Source organism: Rhinopithecus bieti, unplaced genomic scaffold, assembly GCF_001698545.2.
Source record: "Rhinopithecus bieti isolate Rb0 unplaced genomic scaffold, ASM169854v2 scaffold_1467, whole genome shotgun sequence".
In the NCBI taxonomy this organism is placed as follows: Eukaryota; Metazoa; Chordata; class Mammalia; order Primates; family Cercopithecidae; genus Rhinopithecus; species Rhinopithecus bieti.
Window position 1 is genome coordinate 2541370 of NW_016803692.1, and position 24013 is coordinate 2565382.

Below are 24013 nucleotides of genomic sequence, written 5' to 3' on the forward strand. Positions count from 1 at the left end.
CTCTCTGAAAAGTTGTTTATAATGGTAGTCCATCTCTTCTCACCTCCAATTAGTTGTTCATCTTGTTCTCGTAAGCCTGAAGCCTTCTGTATAGCCTTCCTTACTGACAACCCCCTTAAGTTCTCTTACTACTAATTCTTTACTGGTTGAGTAGTTTGAGTTATAATCAACAAATAGATGTTAATTTAAATGTATTATGGTTCATCCAAGTATTAAAATGGGTTGGTCTCTGGGGTTTTGCTATGATTACTGCAGTTCAACCCTGGTCCATCTATCTTTTTGAATACTGCTGAGCAACTTTTATAATTCAGATACTTCTCTAAATAAATTTCCCTCACTATAGATGAATCAATTCTGTGATCTCCAGTCCTGGAGATGCGACTGAGACTTAGCTAATTAACAATACCGTTACTGAGCTGAGTCGCCTGTCCTGTGTCAGGCTCTCACGTAGAGGTACAGCCCCCGGAAACACTAAGATCAGCTGTGGGCCAAGGGTGGGGGAGTATCAGAAGGGGCAGTTTGGCAAGGCTCACCACTTAAAAAGACTGTGATTACCACTTTCGTATACTGTTGTTAAGCATGGTAATGTTGAAATCTTCCACTATACATGTTGTCTGAGAGTTTTATTGGTTAGATTACTTGACTACCTGACTGGAAAAAATGAGCCGGATTCCCTAAGAATGAGGATTGTGTAGGTATAAGGATATACAAGACAATGCCCATTCACTGTGACAGCTTTCAAGGAAGATTTTCTTTGGCAATGGCAGTGATATTTACTCCAGAGGTTGACAATAGCAACTGCTCTAACATACTTATCTATAAATCCTAGTAAGCCATAATATTATCCACTAGGTGCCAGCCACTCTTCATAATATGGTTAATCCTTTCAATGCTACAAGGTAGGTTTATATTATTCTCATTCTAGAGATGAGTAAGCAGGCTCAAAGTGGGAGAGGTTTAATGACTTACAAAAGGCCAGGCAAACAAGTGGGAGAGTCACTGTTCTGCCTACCTTCCAAAATCCTACTTTCCCCACTAGGGCTACATTCCCTAAACCCATAAACAGTAAACCTGCATGAAAGATACTTCAAGATTCAAGTCTAGTTAAGATTGTTCTTCTACTGTCTCTGCAAGCATCAGAAAGGTAATAATGCTTCCAGGAGACTGAATAAAAGCAAGAGGCAACTAGTACTACAAACATTTCCAAAGTAACACAAAATATATGATAAAGAGGGAAGAACAGTAAATGATGTCATAATTTAAGAAAAATTTAAGACTGGTCTTTTAATTTTGCAGGATCTTTTAATCTCCCTCTTACCCTTTATTTTTAAACCAAAGACTCCAAGAACATTCTAGTTGGAAGCCCTCCAAAAGAAACCGTATTCTCTCATATACTGCTGAAAAAAGTATAAATTGCTTAAAGTTTTCTAGGGGGCAACATGGCAGTAACAAAAGCTTTTAAAACTGGCATACCCTCTTCACTAGCAATTCCACTTCAAAGTATTTTTCAGAAAATATGAACACATACGAGATTTATCAAGACAATGTTCTTTAAAGCACTTTATTAATGAAAGTTGGAAACCTAAAAATTCAACAGTAGTTTAATAAAATGTGGCACATATGATGGAATATCATGCAGCCATTAAGAGATGTAGAAATATACTTGATACAGCAAGACAGTCATGGTATTGTTGAGTGAAAAAAAGTTACAAAACAGTATGTACACTTTGATCCCATTAAAAAAATCTATAAATGCACAGAAAAGTCTGGAAGGCCATATACTTAAATAACAGTGGTTCTCCCTGGATGATGGAATTATCAGTGATTTTCTTTCTCACCGAATTTTTTTCTTTTGCCAACACGGCTATGACTTGTATTATAAAAAAGCATTAACAATTCTTTAAAAAGTGTCCTTTGAAGTAAGAACGAGAGCAGAACTTAGTAATCTAAGAGGCACAGGGATGTACACGTGGTTTCTGATACTGTTTTAATGGTTTGTTAAGGTGTTTTGATGTTAGTCACCAATTAAAAGGCACTGTGTTAAGTGAAAACGTGGACGGTGGTAGTGCTTACTTTAGATTAAGCAATCCATTCCTAGAAACCTTCCACAGCAAACAAGTACTGGCATTCTAAGCAATACTTCCCACTATGTATATCCTTATACCTTCATACCCACTTGTAATATAGCCCAGAAGTTTCCCCTACATGAACAGGGCAATGTTGTTGGTAAGGGTTACAGAAGGCAGAGCGGATTTTTCAAGTGATGTCAGAGAATAAGCCTAAAGGTGAAATGCATGTTCTCTTAGTTCTATTGCAGTGGTTCTCAAGCTTTAGAGTGCAACAGTATTACTCAAATAGCTTTTACAACAGATTGCCGGGCTCCACTCTCAGAGTTTGATTCAGTAGGTCTCCGAAAAGGCTTTAAAATTTGCATTTTTCTTTCATTCAACAAATACTTATTGAGTTCATACTATGTCCTAGGTCTTGTGCTAAGAGTTGGGAATGTAACTGGCATAAAAGAATTATAGTTTTATCTCAGGGAGCCTACATTCCAGAGTGACAGATATACACTAAAAAATAAATTATAAAATAACTATAATTACAATGACTACTGCTAGAACACAATTAAGATTAGAAGACTCAGTTTTTGTCTTAAAATATTTAAAAAGCTATCACATGGAAGACTAATTCCATGAGCCCTTGAAAACAAAAAATAAGTACAAATGAAGGTAGAAAGTTCTTGAAAGTAATAATTAGCATTTTAAACAAGTCTCCAGGAGATGCCAATATTGCCAGTCTGGGGTCTCACACGTTGCGAATCACTGCTCTATTGAGTAGACTTTTTTTCTTTTTCTTTTTTCCTTGAGACAGAGTCTTACTCTATCGCCCAGGTTGGAGTATAGTGGCACAATCTTGGCTCACTGCAGCCTCTGCCTCTAGGGTTCAAATGATTCTCCTGCTTCAGCCTCCCGAGCAGCTGGAATTACAGGTGCATGCCACCATGCCTGGCTAATTTTTGTATTTTTACTAGAGACAGGGTTTCCCCATGTTGGCCAGGCTGGTCTCGAACTCCTGACCTCAGGTGATCCACTTGCCTCAGCCTCCAAAGTGCTGGGATTACAGGCATGAACCACTGCACCCAGCCCTGAGTAGACTTTCTAATGAGCATAATATGGGAGAAAAGGCAAGGGTGGTTGTGGAACTCCCTCTCCAGCATTTGAGACTCACATGAGGTAAAAGCCACTTCATCTTATCCAGAGGTCCTGAGGCAAAGTTGGCTATAGGCTAAGCTATGAAGCTCTCTCTCCATTACGGCACCTCATCGAAGCTTCAAGTGCTATATAGTAGGGCAGTATTTCAAAATTTCAGGTGCTTGGGATATAGGGAAGGAATTTTTCCGGAATTCTGTCAGCATGGAGGTGAGTGGGGCTTCTATCGGTAAACAAGTCTGTGAGCTTTTGCCTTGCCCTCCATTGTCTTCTCTACTCCACAATTTACCACAGAAATGTTTTCCCAACACTAGCTTCCCAGTCTCACTCTGTTCTTTGTTCAGGGGGAGGATACCAAGAGACTTTGTTCAGGGGGAGGATACCAAGAGCTATAATATGAAGATGGCTCTACCCTACTGGTGATCCTGGCCTCAGGATTTATTTCTCATGTGATGCAGAGTGAGGAGGCACATTCCCATTTTTGAGACCCGATTTCTTGCAACATGAATTTTTCTGATTAGCACCATAAAAAGTTTTAACACCATGACCTTTTAGGTTAGATTACTTTGAGGAAAAAGGTAGACACAATCCAATCACTTTTTTTTTCCATTTGTAGAAGAGCCTACAATTATTTTAGTTTTTCATTCATATGTGCATGCTTCACATGTCACTATACTTATAGATTAAGCTCAGTGTCACAGAACTTAAACAATTCTGAATTGCACCATGAATTAATAGGCTTTCCAAGCTTTTTCTTCCACGCCTAAGAAACTTCACAGGCCTTTACTTGAGTAAAAACTAAACTTGACTTTAAGCCAAAACCAAAATAAAACCCAAACAACCAACCCCCATTAAAATAAAAGCAATAAACCTAAGAACAAGCACATATATTGTGGTGGTTCTGTGGTAGACAAATGTCCCAGAAGCCTTTGAAGCTTAACATTATTGAGGGCTTCTGTACATTACTGGGTAACTAAAATCAACTTTCACTTGATGGAAAGCTGAAAGTTCTGAAAAATGATTTATACTGACTGTGGGAAGGTTAAACTTGGGGTCTGACTTAAAGAGGGTGGAGGATAGGACTGACAGAGAGTAAACAGAGCCCAGATGTAAAAGAGGTATCTCCGGTACACAGCGATATGCAAGACCTATAGACTTGGTACGTCAGAGTGCTACAGCGGCTAACAAGGGGAAACTGATATTTACAGGATGTGTTTACTATGTGCCAAGACTTTCCCTAAAAAGCACCTGAAATACAAGATAACATTTGCTATTTAATCCTCACAACCACTCTAGGGTGTCATAATTATTGTCCTCATTTTACTGGTAAGGAAAAGGCAGTTACACATCTGAGTTGAAGCTTAAAAAGCACAGTATGTGAGGAAGACTGGATTTGAACCCAGGACCATTTCACTCCATTACCGATATTCTTTCCCCTGTATTACTGTATTTCCCATAAATCTAATTTACGGTTGCTGTTTAAGTCAACCTGAAGTTTTGGTATGATCTTTCAAAGCCTAAATCTGGACTTATAGAACATAATAGCTGGTACTCTAGGCTGCAGAACTTCCTTTCTCAAGGGAGAGAAAATTTCATTTACTTTGGTTTTACAGAAAACTGACCAGCTTGAGCAGCTTTTGAGGGTTTAAGAATATGGTAATTCAGAGTGAGTCAAAACATCTTGTACAACTATAACACTGCAGAAGAATTTGTCTCATGGCACAGAAATAAAAGGGTAACAACTACTTTTAAAGTTTAGACTGTGAGTTAAATTGTCAACATGTTTACCAAGCTCTTATTAGGAGCTCTTAACACAACATTTTAAAATCGTGTTTAAGTATTCATTTTTTTTAAAGTACCAAAAAGTATCATTTTAATAGCTTAACATTCTCTCAATAAATGAACTATACTTTTGTACTTCATGCTTAAGTTAGAGTAAATTACTTTAGTTGACAGAATGTGCTATGCTGTCTTGGTTACACATCTCCTTATCTGGAACAGTTCTTCCCCAAACCATCTCCCACTCCCAAAATTGGAGTTATGTGACTCCCAAATACAGTACTCTGTATCTTCCCCATCACAACACTAATCCTATTATAGGACAATTGCTTGTTTAATTTTCTGTATCCTTTAATGGTCTTTAAGCTCTGCAGGGGCAAGAATTGTGTGCATATTGTTCAGGATAATATCCCCAGTTGACCAGCACAGTATCTGGCCCTCAACAAATGTTTGTTGAATGAATGAATGAGAACAGAAATCTTACCATGGAAACAATCTGCCAATTTGCTGATTTATAGCAATGGCCCAAACTGCAATTTTCTAGCTTCCAATGTGTCACTAATAATTTCATTAGTATGTGTTTCATAACCAGAGATCCTCATCAAGATAGCCTGTGTTCATTAAAAAGTTTTCAATGTTTTAATAGTAAGCTCGGAGTGACCCAAAATTTATTTTGTTCGTCTACAATTTATAATGTAGTTGCATTATTCCATATTTTTATACAAATTTGTTGTTCAATAAGAACAAATTCTCTTTACTGTACCACAGTATGTTATTAATGGATCCAATCCCAATTATGCATTAAATTGTGCCAATTGAATAATCTTAAAAACTTTGTTTAATGAAGTAAATTTGTCCTAGACTTTCTAGAACCTTAACTACAAATTTATCTGAGAAATATGGTATTGCTTTTCAAGAACTAGTTATTCTTAAATTTAAAAGAAACCACTCTGTAGTGTTTAAAAAACCAAACAACTCTCAAAATAACCCATCAAAACATAGTATTGAAATCATTTGATTTCTGCTGGAAAACCAGGTAAACATAGTATAACTGCATTTTTGTCTATGAAAACATTCAGAAAATTCTACTTTTCACAAAAGAGGTTTATATCCTACAGCTCTTTTTAAGACCGAAAGTTTAAAATAAGTTTTAATTTTATTCTTTGGCTATTAATTATACCTAATAAATGAGTCACTGATATTAATTCACAATAGATTTATTTTACATAAAAGAAAAGCTTGCTGTTAATGAAAATCCAGTAGAAAACAGTTCTGCTTTAAGTTGAGGCTCAAAAGTAGAAGCTGCTTATTAGTGAAACCTCAATAAAAAGAGAATTTTGTAAGAAAACATTCTTGGCATGAAAGCTCTAACATAAATTCTGTAATGAAATATTTACCATGCAACTTTATCGGCAGAAAGGCCGGTTTCTGATGGCTGCTATTTTCAGTCTCTTAACACATTAACATGGAAGATACTTAACCTGCTTTATTTAGAGTTAATTGTATATAAATACAATGTCATGATGGGTAACCTTTCCATAGTCCACCTATTTAATTGAGCAGTTCTAAGTAGGTAATTGGCACCTTGCCCTTCTGGTTTCCCCTTTCCCCCATTAGCCAGTCTGAATCCATTCCAACAACACTGAACACAGTGATCACCTGCAAAATAAAATACTTCCAGTCATTAACTACATTAAAAAATAAACATGTAGAAAAACAATCAGATTTGTATTTAATCTGTTTAAATTATTCACCAAAAGGACTTCAAACATTATTATCAATTGTGCTGAAAAACAAAGGATTTACTTGTTATTATTATTTTTTTTGAGACAGGGTCTCACTCTGTTGCCCAGGCTGTAGTGCAGTAGCATGATCATGGCTCACTGCAGCCTTGACCTCCCATGTTCAAACGATCCTCCCACCTTAGCTTCCTGAGTAGCTGGGACTACAGGCGCACACCACCATGCCCAGCTAATTTTTCATATTTTTTATAGAGATGAGGTGTTGCTATGTTGCCCAGGCTGGTCTCGAACTCCTGGCCTCAAGTGATCCCCCTGCCTTGGCCTTCCAAAAATGCTGAGATTACAGGTGTAAGCCACCATGTCTGGCCTAGATAAAGGATTTTATTGGAGGGAGTTTTATACATCTTCAAGTTATTTGGCAGTTAAAAGTTTTACATATTTCTATGGTAGTCTATTACATTAAAGAATATTAATTACAATTTTATGTTAATATAACTATCTGTAATCTATGGAACTGTTTTCAAATAACTAATGAGGAATTTACATTTTGTTATAATATTAGAAGGTATGTCAATTCCTGATATATTTTCCTTCTCATACCCACAATACTCACCTCATCTGCCAGAAGTGATAATTCAGTACTGTTTGCTGCATCATAATCATAGAGAACCCTGGCCTTTCTGCTGCCACTACACTCCTTAAGGTCACTGAGGTTGGAAGGAGAGGTGATTACTAGGCCACTTGTTGAAGCCATGGTGGAAGAACCAATCGCATTTGGTAAAACTGATGGTACAGGTGCCACAGAAGTCTGATTATTGTTACTAAGATAATTGGATGGAAAACTGTTGAAAAGAAAACAGTGAATTATCTATTTCCAAGTGACTAAAGTTCCTTAATACCACCACTTGGTGGTGCTGTTTACTTTCTACCAAACTTCGCACTGGAAAAGATTTACAGGTATTACTTTAATGACAGAGTGTATCTATCTTCCTTTTCCCTCTTGGGCGAATTATACCTAGAGACAACTCAGGTGGTATTCAAATATAAATCCTTGAAAGTTTGTTTCAAAACTGTCCTTATAATATTAACTTAAAATTAATGGCTGTATTTTTTTCCCCAGGAAAACAGATGGTTTATTATGGTTTATTTTGAAAGCACTGCCCAAAAGCTTCCATTAGAATATTTTCTTAATTTTTTCTTTATGAATTATTAAATAAAATATTGATGAAAAACTACTTAAATATNGCACTGGAAAAGATTTACAGGTATTACTTTAATGACAGAGTGTATCTATCTTCCTTTTCCCTCTTGGGCGAATTATACCTAGAGACAACTCAGGTGGTATTCAAATATAAATCCTTGAAAGTTTGTTTCAAAACTGTCCTTATAATATTAACTTAAAATTAATGGCTGTATTTTTTTCCCCAGGAAAAACAGATGGTTTATTATGGTTTATTTTGAAAGCACTGCCCAAAAGCTTCCATTAGAATATTTTCTTAATTTTTTCTTTATGAATTATTAAATAAAAATATTGATGAAAAACTACTTAAATATTAGATACTACAAGTATGAGGCTTTTTCAACTTAATTCTTTGAGAAATATGTGAATAACTAAACCTTTTTCATAAACTGGTCCAATCACATTTTCCTATTCAAATAAAATATTTATTGTCATTTATATGTAAATATTATTTATTTGTATCTACATGTTCAGCATGACTATGAGAAGCAGAAGACATAAAGATGAAATGATACTATTCCCTTAAGGACATACACACAATGAGAAGGTAAGACAGTCAAATAATATGACTGCTAATTATCTCAATGAAATCGAAGACTCAATGGTAGAATAGGACACATTTTACAAGTTCATTTGTTCTATTTTTTAGAAAAAATTTCTATTAGAAATCAGTGATTTTTGTGATTAATGTGCTCATAAATAATTTGAAAATAATTAGAATTTTCAGTTTATTTTAAGGCTAGTTTCCCCAATAATACTAAATAGAAAACAGTACAAAATAGCTGGTCTGACATCATTCTAATTCAACCATTTCTAAGCTAAAAAATTATCTATGAAAATTCGTTTTTAAGTTTTAATAAATTCATTAAACTAGAAAAGTCCCTTTTTCTCTTCATGACCACCATACCATCTGGAAATCATTTCAGTCATCAGCAAAATTCCCTGTATCCTTAACCTCTTCTCTAAACCTTCCCTTCATCCTCCTGTGCTAGTGCTTATCTCCCATACTCCTCTTTTATCACTGAATCTAGAGGTCAATGGAGGAGTCTTATGTTCTTCATCACTGTTATTTAGACTCTTTTCTGTAAACAATTCTGGCCAATCCTTCAACTTCATGTTATTCGACTATACCACATTATCTTTCCCTCCCACATTATCATATTTTATCATATTATCATATTTCATCATATTATCTTTCTTTCCCACATTATATTTTCTCCATCTATTGTATCATTCCCATCACTTAAAGAAAAGAGATACCCAGTATCTCTTGTTGTAATCACCTAAAGATGCCTCATTCCCCTACTTTCATTTCTAGAAGATTTTAGCACCTGGCTCACTCGACATTGTATCTTACTTAATTCTTGGTGACTTTAGTATCCATATGGACAGTTCTTCCAACACTTTAGCCTCTTAGATCCTCGAACTCTTCTATTGACTTTATACCTGATTCTAGTTCAGCCACCCATTCCCACAGTCACATCTAGATCTTACCAATTCCAGTAACCACAACCCTTCCAATAATAATAGTTTCTACTATCCCATTCTTTGACCATCGCCTTTTTCTTTCAAGTGCTCTCCCATCAACAAGCCTACCAGGGTCTATGATCCTACCAACACCTTCATGTCCATAGTTAATCATAATAACCCCTTACATATGCTCTCATTTCTTATGCCTCTCACTTCATTGTACTGATTTGGTAAAAACCTCCCTATTTACCTACTCAGTATCCATGCATCTATTTTAACAGGAGAAACACAGAAAAGCTTTGTGTTACATTCAATTTATGATTAGGAACCTCAAGTGGGTCCACATGCCACCAGGCAATGATACTACATTTCTCTAGTCCATTTACTTTCACTTTCCATTCCCCTGATGACTATTTCATACCCTCTCGCCCATCCTCAAAATTTCACCAGTTCTCCCCATAACCATTATACTCAGCTGATGAGCTTGCTTCCTTTTTTTTCCAGAGGGAGTCTCGCTCTGTTGCCCAGGATGGAGTGCAGTGGCACGATCTCAGCTCACTGTAACCTCTGTCTCCCAGGTTCAAGCGATTCTCCTGCCTCAGCCTCCTGAGTAGCTGGGATTACAGGCGCCCACCACCATGCCCAGCTAATTTTTGTATCTTTAGTAGAGACGGGGTTTTACCATGTTGGTCAGGCTGCTCTCGAACCCCTGACCTCGTGATCCACCTGCCTTGGTCGCCCAAAGTGTTGAGATTACAGGCGTGAGCCACAAAAGAACAATCAGAAACTCTTTTTTTTTTTTGATACAGGAGTTCACTCCTTTTGCCCAGGCTGTAGCGCGGTGGTGCAATCTCGGCTCACTGTAACCTCTGCCTCCCGGGCTTAAGCAAAGAATTCTCTTGCCTCAGCTTCTTGAGTAGCTGGGACTACAGGCATGCACCTCCACACCCAGTTAATTTTGGTATTTTTTGTAGAGACAGGGTTTCGCCATATTGCCCAGGCTGATCTCAAACTCCTGAGCTCAAGAGATCCGCCCACCTTGACCTCCCAAAGTGCTGGGATTACAGGCATGAGCCACTGCACCTGGCCAGGAAACTCTTTAATGAGCTGTCTATGCTCCTGATGTTAATTCCTCCACATGTGCACAAAATCTCATCCCTTTTTGCCTACCTAGGATATCACTCAACCAATTCTTCCCTTTCCCCTCCCACATTATCACATTTTCTCCATCTACTGTATCATTCCCATCAGCTTACAAACATGTCCTTATTTCTCCTATCTTAAAAAACAAGCAAAAAATTGCTAGACACCCCTTTCTCCTCTGGCTACTGCCTCATTCCTCTGTTCCTCTTTACACCAAAACTTCTTGAAAGATCTACCTAAACTTACAGTCACAATTCCTCTCCTCCTAGTCTCTTACATTACAAACATTACTTTGCGCCTACTGTTTCACCAAAACCACTCGTCAAGGTTAGCAATGACGTTAATGTTCCTAAATCCAATGGTCAATTCCCAGTCCTCCTCTCACTTGAACTATGCAGTGACTATTCTCTCCCACTTTCACACATGTTGTTCCAGGCCATACTCTTAGTTTCCATTTTACCTCACTGCCTCATTCCTTATCATCCTCCTTGCCTTGTTCCTCAACTCTCCATGCTAGAGTACTTCAGGGCTCAGTCCCTGATCCTCTTCTTTTCTCTATACTTACCCCTTCGAGGGTTTATCTAGTCTCACAGATTTAAATACCTTTGATATTTAAATCTGAATATCACAGATTTAAATACCTTTGATAGAGAGCTGACAACTCTCTAATTTCTCTAATTCACCCCGCCCCCAATCCAAGTCCAGACCTGCATATCCTAAAATTGGATACCTCCACTTAAATGTTTGACATCTCAAACTTAACATATTTAAAACTGGGCTTCTAATGTAACTGACATACTTCCCACACCTCCATCCCTGAAACCTTTGCCTCCTCTGGCATTCCCCATTTTAACTAACCACAACTCCCCATTCCTTCAGTTGTTTAGGTCAAAAACTTGCAGACGGGCGCGGTGGCTCACGCCTATAATCCCAGCACTTTGGGAGGTTGAGGCGGGTGGACTGCCTGAGGCCAGGAGTTCAAGACCAGCCTGGCTAACATGGTGAAACCCCTTTTCTACTAAAAATGCAAAAAATTAGCTGGGTATGGTGGCCACATCTGTAATCATAGCCACTTGGGAGGCTGAGTCAGGGGAATCCCTTGAACCCGGGAGGCAGAGGTTGCAGTGAGCCGATATTGCGCCATTGCACTCCAGCTTGGGCTGGAAGAGTGAAACTCCATCTTAAAAACAAAATGAAACAAAACAAAAGAAAACCTTGCAATAATTCTCGACATCTTTGTGTCCAATATACATACATACAGTCTGTCAAGCAAATCCTTCTGACTTTAAAATACACCCATAGTCACGCCTGTAATCCCAGCACATTGGGAGACTGAGGCGGGTGGATCACGAGGTCAGGAGATCGAGACCATCCTGGCTAACACGGTGAAACCCTGTCTCTACTAAAAATACAAAAAATTAGCCGGGTGTGGTGGCGGGTGTCTGTAGTCCCAGGTACTTGGGAGGCTGAGACAGGAGAATGGTGTGAACCCAGGAGGAGGAGCTTGTAGTGAGCAGAGATTGCGCCATTGCACTCCAGTCTGGGCAACACAGTGAGACTCTGTCTCAAACAAAACAAAACAAAACAAAACAAAACAAAACAAAAAACAAACAAACAAAAAAAACACCCACAGGACCTGACCACTTCCATCCTATCTACCACAATTACCCCGATCCAAGCCACTGCTATCTTCTGACTGAATTACTGACTACATTATTGCAATAAGTTTGAAACAGATCTGTCAGCTTCCACCCAACACCTATCCTCAATGTGGCAGCCAGAATGATTCTGTTATAAAGCCTAAAATTATGTCACTCCTCAGCTCAAAATTTCCAAAGGCTCCTAATCTCTGAGTAAAGACCAAAGTCAAAGCATTTCCTCTATTCGTCTCTAGCCAAGCCCTCCTTGCCATTCCTTGACCATTCCAGCTATGTCACGCTCTCAGGGTTTTTGTACTTGCTGCACCCCTCTTCCTGGAGCATCTCTCAAATGCCTGCATGTGTGCTTTCTCACATCTTTCTCTACTCTGACCAAAGTAGTTTCTTGCTACATTTTTCAGTACACCATTTTCACCTTCTAATATACTATATGATTTATACACATATTGCTTTTCTGCTCCCTTCTGCCCCCATATGGAATGTAGATTCCAGGAAGGCAGGAATTTTGGTTATTTTATTTATATACTATATCCTCCACATCTGGAACAATGCATTTTAAAGATGAAAAGCAAATGTTTCTCTGATGGATAAAGGGTTTTAATGATAAGAAGAAATAGTTTTAAATACAGCTTTTCCTCTCTAAAATTAAGACCGCCCCTCCTAGTATCCCTTCCTCAGTGAACTCGGTTCTTCAGCAGGGATCAAATACATACATTTCTGAAGGTAAGAAACAGTTCTATTTATATGAATATGTATATACACATAGCTTTTTTAGTTCTCTAACCATATTTTACTTTCAAATCTACTGGTATGATTTTAGCCTTTGATTAGCCACTGAAGTCTACCTATGTCAATTTTGCAGAGTTAAAGATTTAAAAAATGAACTGAAAGGCCACTTTTGCCTTCTAAGAACTTTTATTGATACATTAAAAAATCATACCAATTACTCATTCTACAAAAATGTCAATTAAGCCACTGGAGCGTGATATGTAAAAAGCCTTCCAATTGTTAAAGAAAATTGCTAATCTTGTGACTAGTACTTCTGCTTTCTCATCTTTAAAATATGGATAATAATAGTACCTACCTCATTTGGTGGTGAGGATTATAAAGTTAATAATACACATGAGGTGTCTGGTAGAGCACCTATGCACAACTTAGGCTCAGCCAAAGTGATTGCTGTTATTCAGTTACTTCTACTACCTGTTGGTACTGTTATTGCAACTATTAACGATACAATCTGGTTCTATTCTTCATAAATAGCTTTTGAATGTGTTAGTGTAGAGCTGGATGATTTGTCAAGTTCTATATTTGCATATTTCCATGTATTATTTTAAAAACGTCCCCCAGTGTCATTGGTCATTAGCAATAATATAATTGAGGGTGGAGAGACAAGCTAGACTTTCTAGAATAGTAGCACTGGTTTTACTTTGTATTGCTGGAGCTTATCTCAAAGTGCAGTAATAATGTAATAACTGGATTTTGTTTAAATGGCCGAGTCCTAAGCATAGGGTGGCTTTAAGTAGAATGCAAGTATAAGCAACCCCTATGCTGCATTTCCAGAGTTTCAGGATAAAGTGGAAAAAAGTACTAAGGCTTCTTGGGCTTAAAATAATTATAATGATGTGAAGATACAGTGGTGTTCTGCCTTGAGATATTACCACTAATAAAACCTCAAATATACAGATATGTAAATGCTCCTGTATATCCTATTAAAATAACTAATGATTAGGATGTGCCCAATTTTGTTATAGGCCAAGTTTTGAAGTGTTAATGTGCAGAAACAAACACCAAAGTAACTTTATTTACCTTATTCCCTGAAAGGATTTTTTGATATTCTTCCTGCAAATGCTACATATCACTCCCGTTTTAATGGTTCCTAACTACATAAATTTCAAACTCCTTACAACAACTTACTTTAAAGGCCATTCATGGTATGACCTTGCTTAACTCCTCTAGATTCATCTACCATTCCATTCTTGAACACTATGCTCCAGCCCGAATGGACTACTGTCAGTTCCCTAAACTTGCCCTACTCTCTCTTTCTTCTGGCTTTTTTATATACCTATTCTTCCTTGCTTAGAATATTCATCCCTGTCCCTTTTTTCATCTAGATTATTCCTACCAAGATAACTTCACCTGGGAAACTCTGCTAGATGTACCTCAGTCACAGTTAGATGCCTTCATAATACCAGGCACCTTCTATTTTTCTGCCAACCTCATGGCCTGTCTACCAATGACTTGCTTTGTATTTCTACCTAGGCTAAGTATTGCGAGAGCAGAGACCACGTTTGCCTTAAACATTATTTTATTTTCAGTGTCACCTTATAATGTGAGCTCCATAAAGGCAAGCATTTTTGCCTGTTTTGTTTGCTGATATTACCCCAGAATATGTAACAGTGCTTGGCACATGGCAGACAGTCAATAAATATTTGATGAATGAATGACTGAGCTATGTGTTTTACATACTATCATTTTGCTTTAAAGTATATTATCATACTCAAAATAATCACATCGGTAGATATGAGGTCTTACGAAATATTCTAAAACTTTTCTTTTTTTCAATATAGTAAACAAATGAGTGACGAGTAAGTATAAATTAGTTTATCTTTAAGGGTAACTGTCAATTTAATTATATCTTCCTCAACCAATAGCAAAAAGTATTCAGTAGCAGGAAAAAAGTGAACTTTGAAACACTTTTAACCTTACAGCACTGAAAAGGTATTCACTTTTTTTTTTTCTCATCCCTGTTAACATGCCTCTGTGCCAGAAGAGCTCAAAATATTCTGTTACCTCAGAAATCTGATAATGACTTTCCTAAAAAAAAAGAAACTATTTCTAAGAAAGCTAGTAAGAGCCTTAGTTCCTCTAATCTTCATCCCGACTATTAGTTCATATGCAAAACTTTGAATTTCTCCTCTTTACATGTGAAAAGTAAATTATCACCTTCCCAGTTGTTTCTGGAGGTCCAACATATACTGGTAACACTGTGCGTAGTAAGTCATCTGGGCTTCTACAAAGTCATTCAGACAGCGAAGGTGATGGGCCTGTGAAGGAAAATTATAGTCAGTTCTTATCTCTGTAGTCAACTTAAATGGCAAATGCAAGGGGGAAACAGACCACAATACTGTACTGAGGTAGACTCACCAGTATCTAACATGTTACTACAAGGCTTATTAAGATTGGCCTTGGTGAACAGTACACTAGCAAACTCTGCTTAGCCAATAAACACTACCTGTATATTTAATGAGGGTGGGAGAACTAGGTGATAAGATGTAAACAAAAATTTAAAATATTTCTTCAGATATATTGGAAAGTAACATAATTTAAATTTCCTTGATGAATGACTGAGAAGTTCAGTTTTTCCTCCCAAAATTGCCTTAGGACTACAAAGTCTTGTTCCAGATGAATTTTCAGTGAATGAATACTCACATGTGTACTGCTGATTCCCTCTAGCAGAAGTCTGGTAATCTCCGCTTGACGATCAAATTCACTCTGAGTTATTCTTAATTCCTGTTCAGACTTAAATAAGAATATAGTTTTAGAATCTCTTCAGAAGACTCAGTCCATCTTATATATATTTATTTTAGATGGTTAAAAAAAAATGCCCCAAACAAACCTCAAGTTATAATCTGGCAATTCCCCAATTCTGCTTTGTATCTAAAATGGTTCCCTGGTTTCTAGACCTTAGCTTTTCTGTATTACTCCACGTGGACAACTGATTCCAGTACTTTACTCAAAAGACTATGTTACACTAAAGCTCAATAATACACTCTTAAGAGCCTAGAAAAACTACTAAGAGAAAGTCAAGATATTTTCATAAATTTTCTATTATCAACTTTGCTAAATTTTAATATTTTACAAAATTTTAAGATGATCAGTTTTACAAGTATAAAATAATATTGCTGCAAAAAATTCTCAATTATTACTATAGTTTTTACTTTGAAATTAAAGAGTCTTCAGTCTCAAATGCAAAAGACTTTAGAGTGAAGCCATAGGATTTTCACCTTGCGTTTAGTTGCCAAACACTTGTTGCTAGCACCAGTTTTTAGGTTCATTCAAAGGATTTTTTGTCCTATATTTTAAATGTCTTCCTTTTAAATTTTCTTTTCAAACTATGCATAAAAAATGCCTTAAGCAGAATACTACCTATTGAGATACACTAGGGTTTTAAAAAGCTTTTTAAGTTATGATTGAACTTCAATCAGTGGTGTGCTGTTAAATTCTTCTCCAAGAAATAAAAAAAAAAAGCTCTCATATCCAGATTTTCATGACATAAATACTACCACCACAGCTGATTTCCAGCTACTAAGGTGAAGTCACACACTGTGGAGCTGGGAAGAGATGTAAATAATAGTATGCCACTATTGGTTTCAACCATCTGATAAAAGAGGCTTACTGTTGTGACAAAACAGTTCACTGAAAAATCAACAAGATCTAAAAATAGCAAATGGTGGCAAAAAACATTTTCTCAAACCTTTAGTCAGAGTTGGTTGTTAATAAGTGGGAAAGAGAAATAAAACCTCACAGCTTACTCAGAATAGTTAGCTTATTTCCCACTGGGCATTATCATTGGTAACATCATCATTATAATGATATGTTTGACTACCTCTCCAGCACAAATAGCATTTTCCACCTATGCAAATGTTTTATGACATTTCCTAGATGTAATAAAAGTAAACAACAACAAGAACAAGGTATGAACTTTTTTCTTTCAGGCCTCATCTCCCTCTCCTCACCCTTTGTTAGCAATAGTTAACCTAGTAAGCCAGTCTACAAGGAAGAAGCAGCAAAGTAGATAACCAGTTGCTGTAACGGCCCACTGGCAACAACCCGGGGACTAAGAATTGACCTCTAGCTTGGACTTATGGAAATAAGCTTGAATTAGTAAGTCAAAAGTCGAAATTAAATTTACTTGACTAAAACCAGAACCCATGGTTTTTTGATAGCAGGGACAAAGTAAGCTTCATTTGGAAGCTAGTTTGAAGTAGAAAAAAGTCCCAGAAGAAAAAAAGAAGCAATGTTCTTCCTAAGGAGAGCATTAAGGAAAACCAATCACATCAATGTTACGCATGCACTATTTACTGTTCTGCTTGAATACAAAAAGGCTTTGAGTAACAGAAGTAAATACAGCAAATCAAAAATAAATGCACTTCATAAGTAAACTAGGCTAGTCCCATATAGGTCTTTGATTGTGAAAGTACGGTTTGATTTAATGGTCTTTAGTAGAAATGGCAGAAAAATCCTACTAGTTGACATTATTTCTAGGTAAGGTGTAAGCAAATAAACTAGGTAGCAGATTAAGGTGACCAGGAAGATTGAGACTAAAGTGGAAACAATATTTTAATGCTAAGTACACTGAATAAAAAATATCAAATGATCTCATTAAGGATGAGGGATCAGCTTTCCAGGTTTGAGTAAAATTTAATCATGAAGAAAGGCACCATGTTACAAAGCTTAGGAGGTCCTGTACAATCTAGACTTTATTTAGAGAGGGTAGATGATAGGGAAAAATGCATCTCATTTCTGGCACAAGTTTTAGTGCATGTTGGGTGGCTTCAAATAGTCAAATGTCCCAAATCATCTATACTTCTGGCATATATAACTGTTCATAATTGATCTGAGAGGCTAAAATAATTTAAATTAGGTTTAGCATAATCAATTTACTTCGGAAGAAAATTATCCACATTAGAAAGATAGATAAGAAAGGGCTGATATTCTGTCGTCTAAAAAATCTCAAGGGAAAAGACTTTCTACTGCTAAAAATAACTGCTACTAGACTACATGATAGCATAACACGGGTTAGGTAAGCTAGAAGAGTTGTTTTTTAAATGTAACCGGAAGATGGGCAAGAATCTGTTGGCCCATGAAGTCATGATTATCTATAAGCCATAAATTTTGGTAATGCTTCTGAGGCATTTGCTGTGACTATCTTGATCAGTGTTGCCTACTATTCATATGGCTTAAAATCTTAAAATACTCCAGGAATATAAAGTTTTAACATTTATACATTTTCATTTATTTATTTATTTTTTGAGGAAGAGTTTTGCTCTTGTTGCCTAAGCTGGAGTGCAATGGCTGATCTCGGCTCACCGCAAACTCCACATCCCAAGTTCAAGGGATTCTCCTGCTTCAGCCTTCCAAGTAGCTGGGACACCACGCCTGGCTAATTTTCTATTTTTAGTAGAGGTAGGGTTTCACTATGCTGGTCAGGCTGCTCTTGAACTCCTGACCTCAGGTGATCTGCCCCCCTCGGCCTTCCAAAGTGCTGGGATTACAGGTGTGAGCCACTGCGCCCGGTCATTTATACACTTTTAATTATAAAAATGTCAGAAGTGACATGTGTAGAAGAAAAAAACCCCTCAAATCCATTTTGATAGGTTTCTTTAGATTTTAAATACATGTATATAATATGTTTCATGAGTTTCTTCCCATGTATTGTATCGATTTATTTCCTAAACTTGCTGAGACTGCAAAATCAAGTCAGAAATTTTCTGGCGTATCTTTACGCCAAAGAGGAAGACATCCTAGTTTTTTTGTTCAACCTATATTCTCTTCTGTGTTGCTCTGCCCCTTTTCATGCTAGAAGTTCAGGAAGAAATCAGAATCCAGTGTGGAACCATGACTAAATTGATGAACAGACTTCACAAAGGGGGATAAGAGCTTAAGGTAAAAATTTCATACTGGAGATCCAAGTCATAGAATCAATAGCTCTATAACCTATGCATAAAACAGACTGTATAATCAATCCTACAAAGCCAGAAAAGAAAAGTTAAAGTTTATAAAGCTATTACTTGTCAGGGGCCACAATCATCACCTGTCCTCAGCCCCCAGTGTTATCCTCATGTGGATGTCAAGAGTTTGGTAGGCCTTAACATAAGAAGGAAATGAAAAATGCTTCTGAAGACTTCAAAAGCATTTGAAACAAGTCTGCATGTACTACAGTTTCTAACTTTATTCCTTAAATTCTTGTTTAATTACTTGCTTTCCCAGCCCACAGAAGATTAGAAATGGTAACACAGACAGAAGAACTGCTAGCAGCAGTCATACAGACAACTTCTACAAGAAACAAGTCTGATACTGAGGGAAGAGACAACATAGTTGAAAACAACAAATTCAATTTTAACAGTATAATAAATGTTAATAATGACCTTAACTGTAGTAAAATCAAATACTTGCTATCCTATATTTAATGCAGCAGTAAAATACATTTTACACATTTTCAACTAATGTGACTGAGAAAAATTAGCTTTGGTGCTGGAGAGAACAAGCTTCAGTTACCTAAAAAATTCACTTGTGGCCGGGTGAGGTGGCTCATGCCTGTAATCCCAGCACTTCGGGAGGCCAAGGTGGGTGGATCACTTGAATTCAGGAGTTCGAGACCAGCCTGGCCAAAATGGTGAAAAAACTGTCGCTACTAAAAATATACAAAAAAATTAGCCAGGCGTGGTGGCAGGCACCTGTAATCCCAGCTACTTGGGAGGCTGAGACAGGAGAATTGGTTGAACCCAGGAGGCGGAGGTTGCAGTGAGCTGTGATTGTGCCACTGCACTCCAGCCTGGGTGACAAGAGCAAAACTGCATCTCAAAAAAAAAAAAAAATTCATTTGTGCAAAATATGATATATCCCATTCTCTGAAGATACAGGACATGGTGTTAACCATATTTTACATTTTAAAAATTGTCATTAAAAAAATAATAAGCATTTCGCCTGCCTTCTATAGTAAGGAACTGTAAGATTACCACTTAGTATAGGTATCTAAGATTTATCAGTGTGTGTGCAAATCACATCACTGCACCATTGTTCAACTGCTTGGTGGAGCTTCTATTAGCTAAAGAGACCTGAACATATCCATCATTTTCAGATTTTATAAGGTATAGTAACATAGACTGTGACTGGACCCATGGTTGTTGCCCAATAAATATTTACTGAATCAACGTCAACTAAATTCTTGTTTCATAGTTCTGTAGTTTAATAATTTACTTACTTTTGTCACCTCCTCTGCCCAAATCTAGCCAGCATTAAAATTAGAGAAAATATAGAGCATGAAAGTTGGAATTTATTTTCTACAACTTAGTATAGATAAATATAAATACTTGTTTAAATGGCATACTCTTTTTCAGAATAGTATTAATAGATTAAACACAGTAGTAACTAAATCAGTACAGCTTAACATACTGTGACGTATGACTTTTATATGTATCATTACTATCAATTCTAAAATCTTATGCTAAATCTATAAATTAACAGTTTTCCCAAATTGAGAACACCTAATCTTTCTCAGCTCCACTATTCTCATCTGGAAAATTAGAGTTTTGGACTAAATGATTTTGAATTTCTCATTTAAGTATAAATTATAAAATTTTAGGAAATGAAGCAAAGCAAGGATTAATGGCTGCTGATACAGCCTTTTTGGAGAGAAACAATAAGCTGGAGATATAATAAATATAAAATTACCAGCTGTAAATATGTTTTACTATAAGTAGATTACATTAATAGTAAAAACAAATGATTAACGAAACAAAGTCCTGTTAATTGTTTATAATTATGTTTTACCTGAGACAAAAGAAAAGCTATGCTTTATATGTTAAATTAGCAATGACTGAAATATTCTCACCCTTTTCATTTACCTATAGATAGGACAATGGAAACACATTAATGCATTCTCTTGCTATCTAAGGTAAGCCCTAATTCAGCCAGGGCTTCAGTAATTACAGTTTTTTAAAAAACAAAAACAAAAATGCATTTTATATATTCTGTACAATAATCTTTCCTATTACTTTCCTGCTTTTAGTTTAATGCTAGTGAATGAAAGCAGCCAATTAATTGCTAATTTATTAGCTGTACTGCAGATCCCTTGACACTTCTAATGAAGTAATATATCTAGAAATAAAATAAAACACACTATATCTATACATTTTTATTGGCTAATGTGCACAAACTGTTGGCTATGTTCAGATTTTACAACTTTCTATTTTACTAAAATAAAAAACTTCTAATAGTTCAAACATTTTCTCAAACTAAGCTCAACATATACATTGGATACCATAGAACAATCTGCATCCTCTATTCTTTCCCAAGGCTATCACCATTCCACCAAAACTTTTGTAAGTGAGTTAGCACTGGATGGAGAACAAGCCTGGCCATTACAGGAGTACCTAATCTAATGGGGTCTGTCTTGGCCTGAAATGGCAGAAGAAATTAATTCTATGTTGAGTTTGGGTGAAAATAAGGTAAATCTTGAAGCTACTGAGCAGCAAAGTCAAAGTGTATACCTTACACCTTTCTTTAAGTATATTTTGTTAATTTTCTTTGCCAAAAGTGAAAATATAAATGCCAGCTTAAATTAGCATCTTTTACTCAGTGCAAAAAGGCACTATATAAAGTTCCAGTATCACTTCAGCTAGTATTTTTTCCTCATATTTTTATTGTTAAAGATAATGAATACATAGTTTCAATTATTTCAAAATTTTACATGCAGCTAATAGCAAGAGAAGGCACTTTATTCAAGATGTAGAAAACACAGTAGGCCAACAAACCTTCAGCCATTTTACATGCAGGAAGTTGAGCATGTAAGAGAAATTTACCATAATGTTATCTCCTTCAAGGCGAGTTGAGTTTAGTTGCTTAAGTGCATAGTAAGAGACAAAGAACACATTATACCAATGAACACAGTGAAACAAATTACTTCTGCACAATAAATAACACATTAAACAAGTAAAAGAGCCAATCAAATTTTTTTCTACTTAAAAAAACCCCACTACATTTATTGTTCTATGAAACTGCATATAGTGGTGCCTATTCATTTTTTTTCCCCAAAATTCAAATTTTCAAAACAAAAAAATATGTTGATGCTTGACTTTAAATGAGAATCATTTAGGGAAAATGTATCATTTTTAAAACTGTCAGTTACCTACAATTTTTATTAAATTTTCACTAAGAAAGTCCTTCTGCCTACCCCAAATTTTCCTATTCAAAGATCATTTCTATTTTATGAATTTATGATGCCTTCAACCACATTCTCTTTCAATCAGCCTCAGCCAGGTCTTGGCATACTCTGAAGTCTTAAAGGCATGTCAATCCTTGTATTTCTAATAAACCTTAAATTCAAACATGTGTTCTTAAAGGCTGTATGATGGTGCTCTAAATTTATTGAGTTTATAGATTAAAGATTTATGCTGCTGTGGAAATGCTTAAGTTTGCTGTGTGATGTTAAAGAAATATTTTCCATCAAATTTGGATGTCCCAAAATAACAGAGGCCTAAACCACTAAACACCGAAGAGCTTTGAAACCGGCTGATTTTTATCTTTAACATTACTATAACTGTAAAATAATTTTTAAGTTTAGATGAGACTAAAATTGGATTAGTAAATGTAGGTGCCTTGTAATTGAAATGCATTACAGTTTTGTACCCCTTAGGTGAAATGCCTGGGACCAGAAGTGTTTCAGATTTCTGGTTTTGGATTTGCATTATACTTACTGGCTGAGCAACCCTAATGTGAAAAGCTCCAATAAGCATTTCTCTTGAGCATCATAAAGGCACTCAAAGAATTTCATATTTTAGAGGATTTCAGGTTTTCGGATTAGGGATACTCAACCTGTAATTATTTTGTTCTTGCTTCTCTGGTATGTTTTATCATATAAACAATCTATTTTCAAAACTGTGTTTTTGTTCATTGTGAAACACTAAAGTTGACTTTCTGCTTAATTGGTGTATTTCTGAGAAATGTCTTTGATGTCGCTTTACCATTCTTCAATATGCTAACTGATAAAACAGCAATATTAGATACAAGCAGACATTCTTTACTGATAGGGCTAAATCATCAAAAAGTGTGATCTGTTATACCAGATAGTGAACTGAGAGCAGCAGATATTTTACATCATTTATCTATGAACTCCTCAGTAGAGTACCTTGCACAAAATTAGCATTTAGTAAACATAGAACTCAAAAAAAGTCACAAAAACTAGTAAGTAAATTATTTAAAAAGTGCCAATATGGATAGATCCCAAACCTTACTAACAGAGTAACTAGTTACAAAATAATTAATCCATGGAAATTTATAAAGATGTGAAATCAAAGTAAGCCTAAGGTTAGATTAACCACTTCAGTTGCCAACTAGGAACCAGGAAATGTATCAAAGAAGGAAAAAAAAGCAAACCCAAACTCCTAGTGATTCTTCACGTAAATGGAAGAGAAATACAGGGGGGGCAAAAAAAAAAAAAAAAAAAAAAAAGGATCACCAAATACAAGCATACCTCCAGGCTTTATGTAATAATAAACTAAGAGAACTTTTTCTTCCCAAAGTATTTCAGACTTACTGCTATAAAGTTTGAAGAAAAACGAGTTGGTTATCTAGGGGAAAAATTACAATTAAAATCGGGAAATTGAACTTTCTGTCTAGACTAAAAAAATAGTATTTGGCTAGAGTTAAATTTTGCTTTATGTAATACATAAGTTCTAGAAGAGCTGTGTATAAATAAAATTGTTGAACTGAATAAAATCATTTGTATCATCTTTTACTTTAAACATAAATTCCCATAGGAAAAAAACCTTTATCCTCAAAATACACAGCAGAGAAAATTGCCAAGATCTTTTCCAGATATCTCAAAAAGGAAACATCTCTCAAAATTGGTCTACTATTATATTTAGGTCCTATATATTTTAATAGCAGTGGTAAAATAGTTTAGAAATATTAAAGGACTTTGTACACTGTTAAATCTATATGTGCTTTCCGGAACTTTTCCAGGTAGAAAAGCAGACTGTCATTCCTATA

General features: G+C 36.0%; 1 protein-coding gene and 1 long non-coding RNA gene across 2 annotated transcripts in view; one reads left to right on the forward strand and one right to left on the reverse strand.

Moving 5' to 3' along the window:
- Positions 1-1547: 1547 nt before the first annotated feature.
- Positions 1548-24013, reverse strand: part of SH3GLB1 (SH3 domain containing GRB2 like, endophilin B1) — a 45422-nt gene continuing 22956 nt past the window's right edge. The window contains exons 5-8 of the mRNA XM_017850763.1: positions 15671-15760; positions 15185-15285; positions 7344-7572; positions 1548-6647 (exon numbers count right to left, since the gene is read on the reverse strand). Coding sequence (XP_017706252.1) covers positions 6540-6647; positions 7344-7572; positions 15185-15285; positions 15671-15760 — 528 coding nt within the window. The 3' untranslated portion in view covers positions 1548-6539. The remainder of the gene's footprint in view (positions 6648-7343; positions 7573-15184; positions 15286-15670; positions 15761-24013) is intronic.
- On the forward strand, positions 16339-19340 carry LOC108514632 (uncharacterized). The gene is made up of 3 exons (XR_001881267.1): positions 16339-17125; positions 18825-18907; positions 19232-19340. It is a non-coding gene; the product is annotated as an uncharacterized LOC108514632 (long non-coding RNA).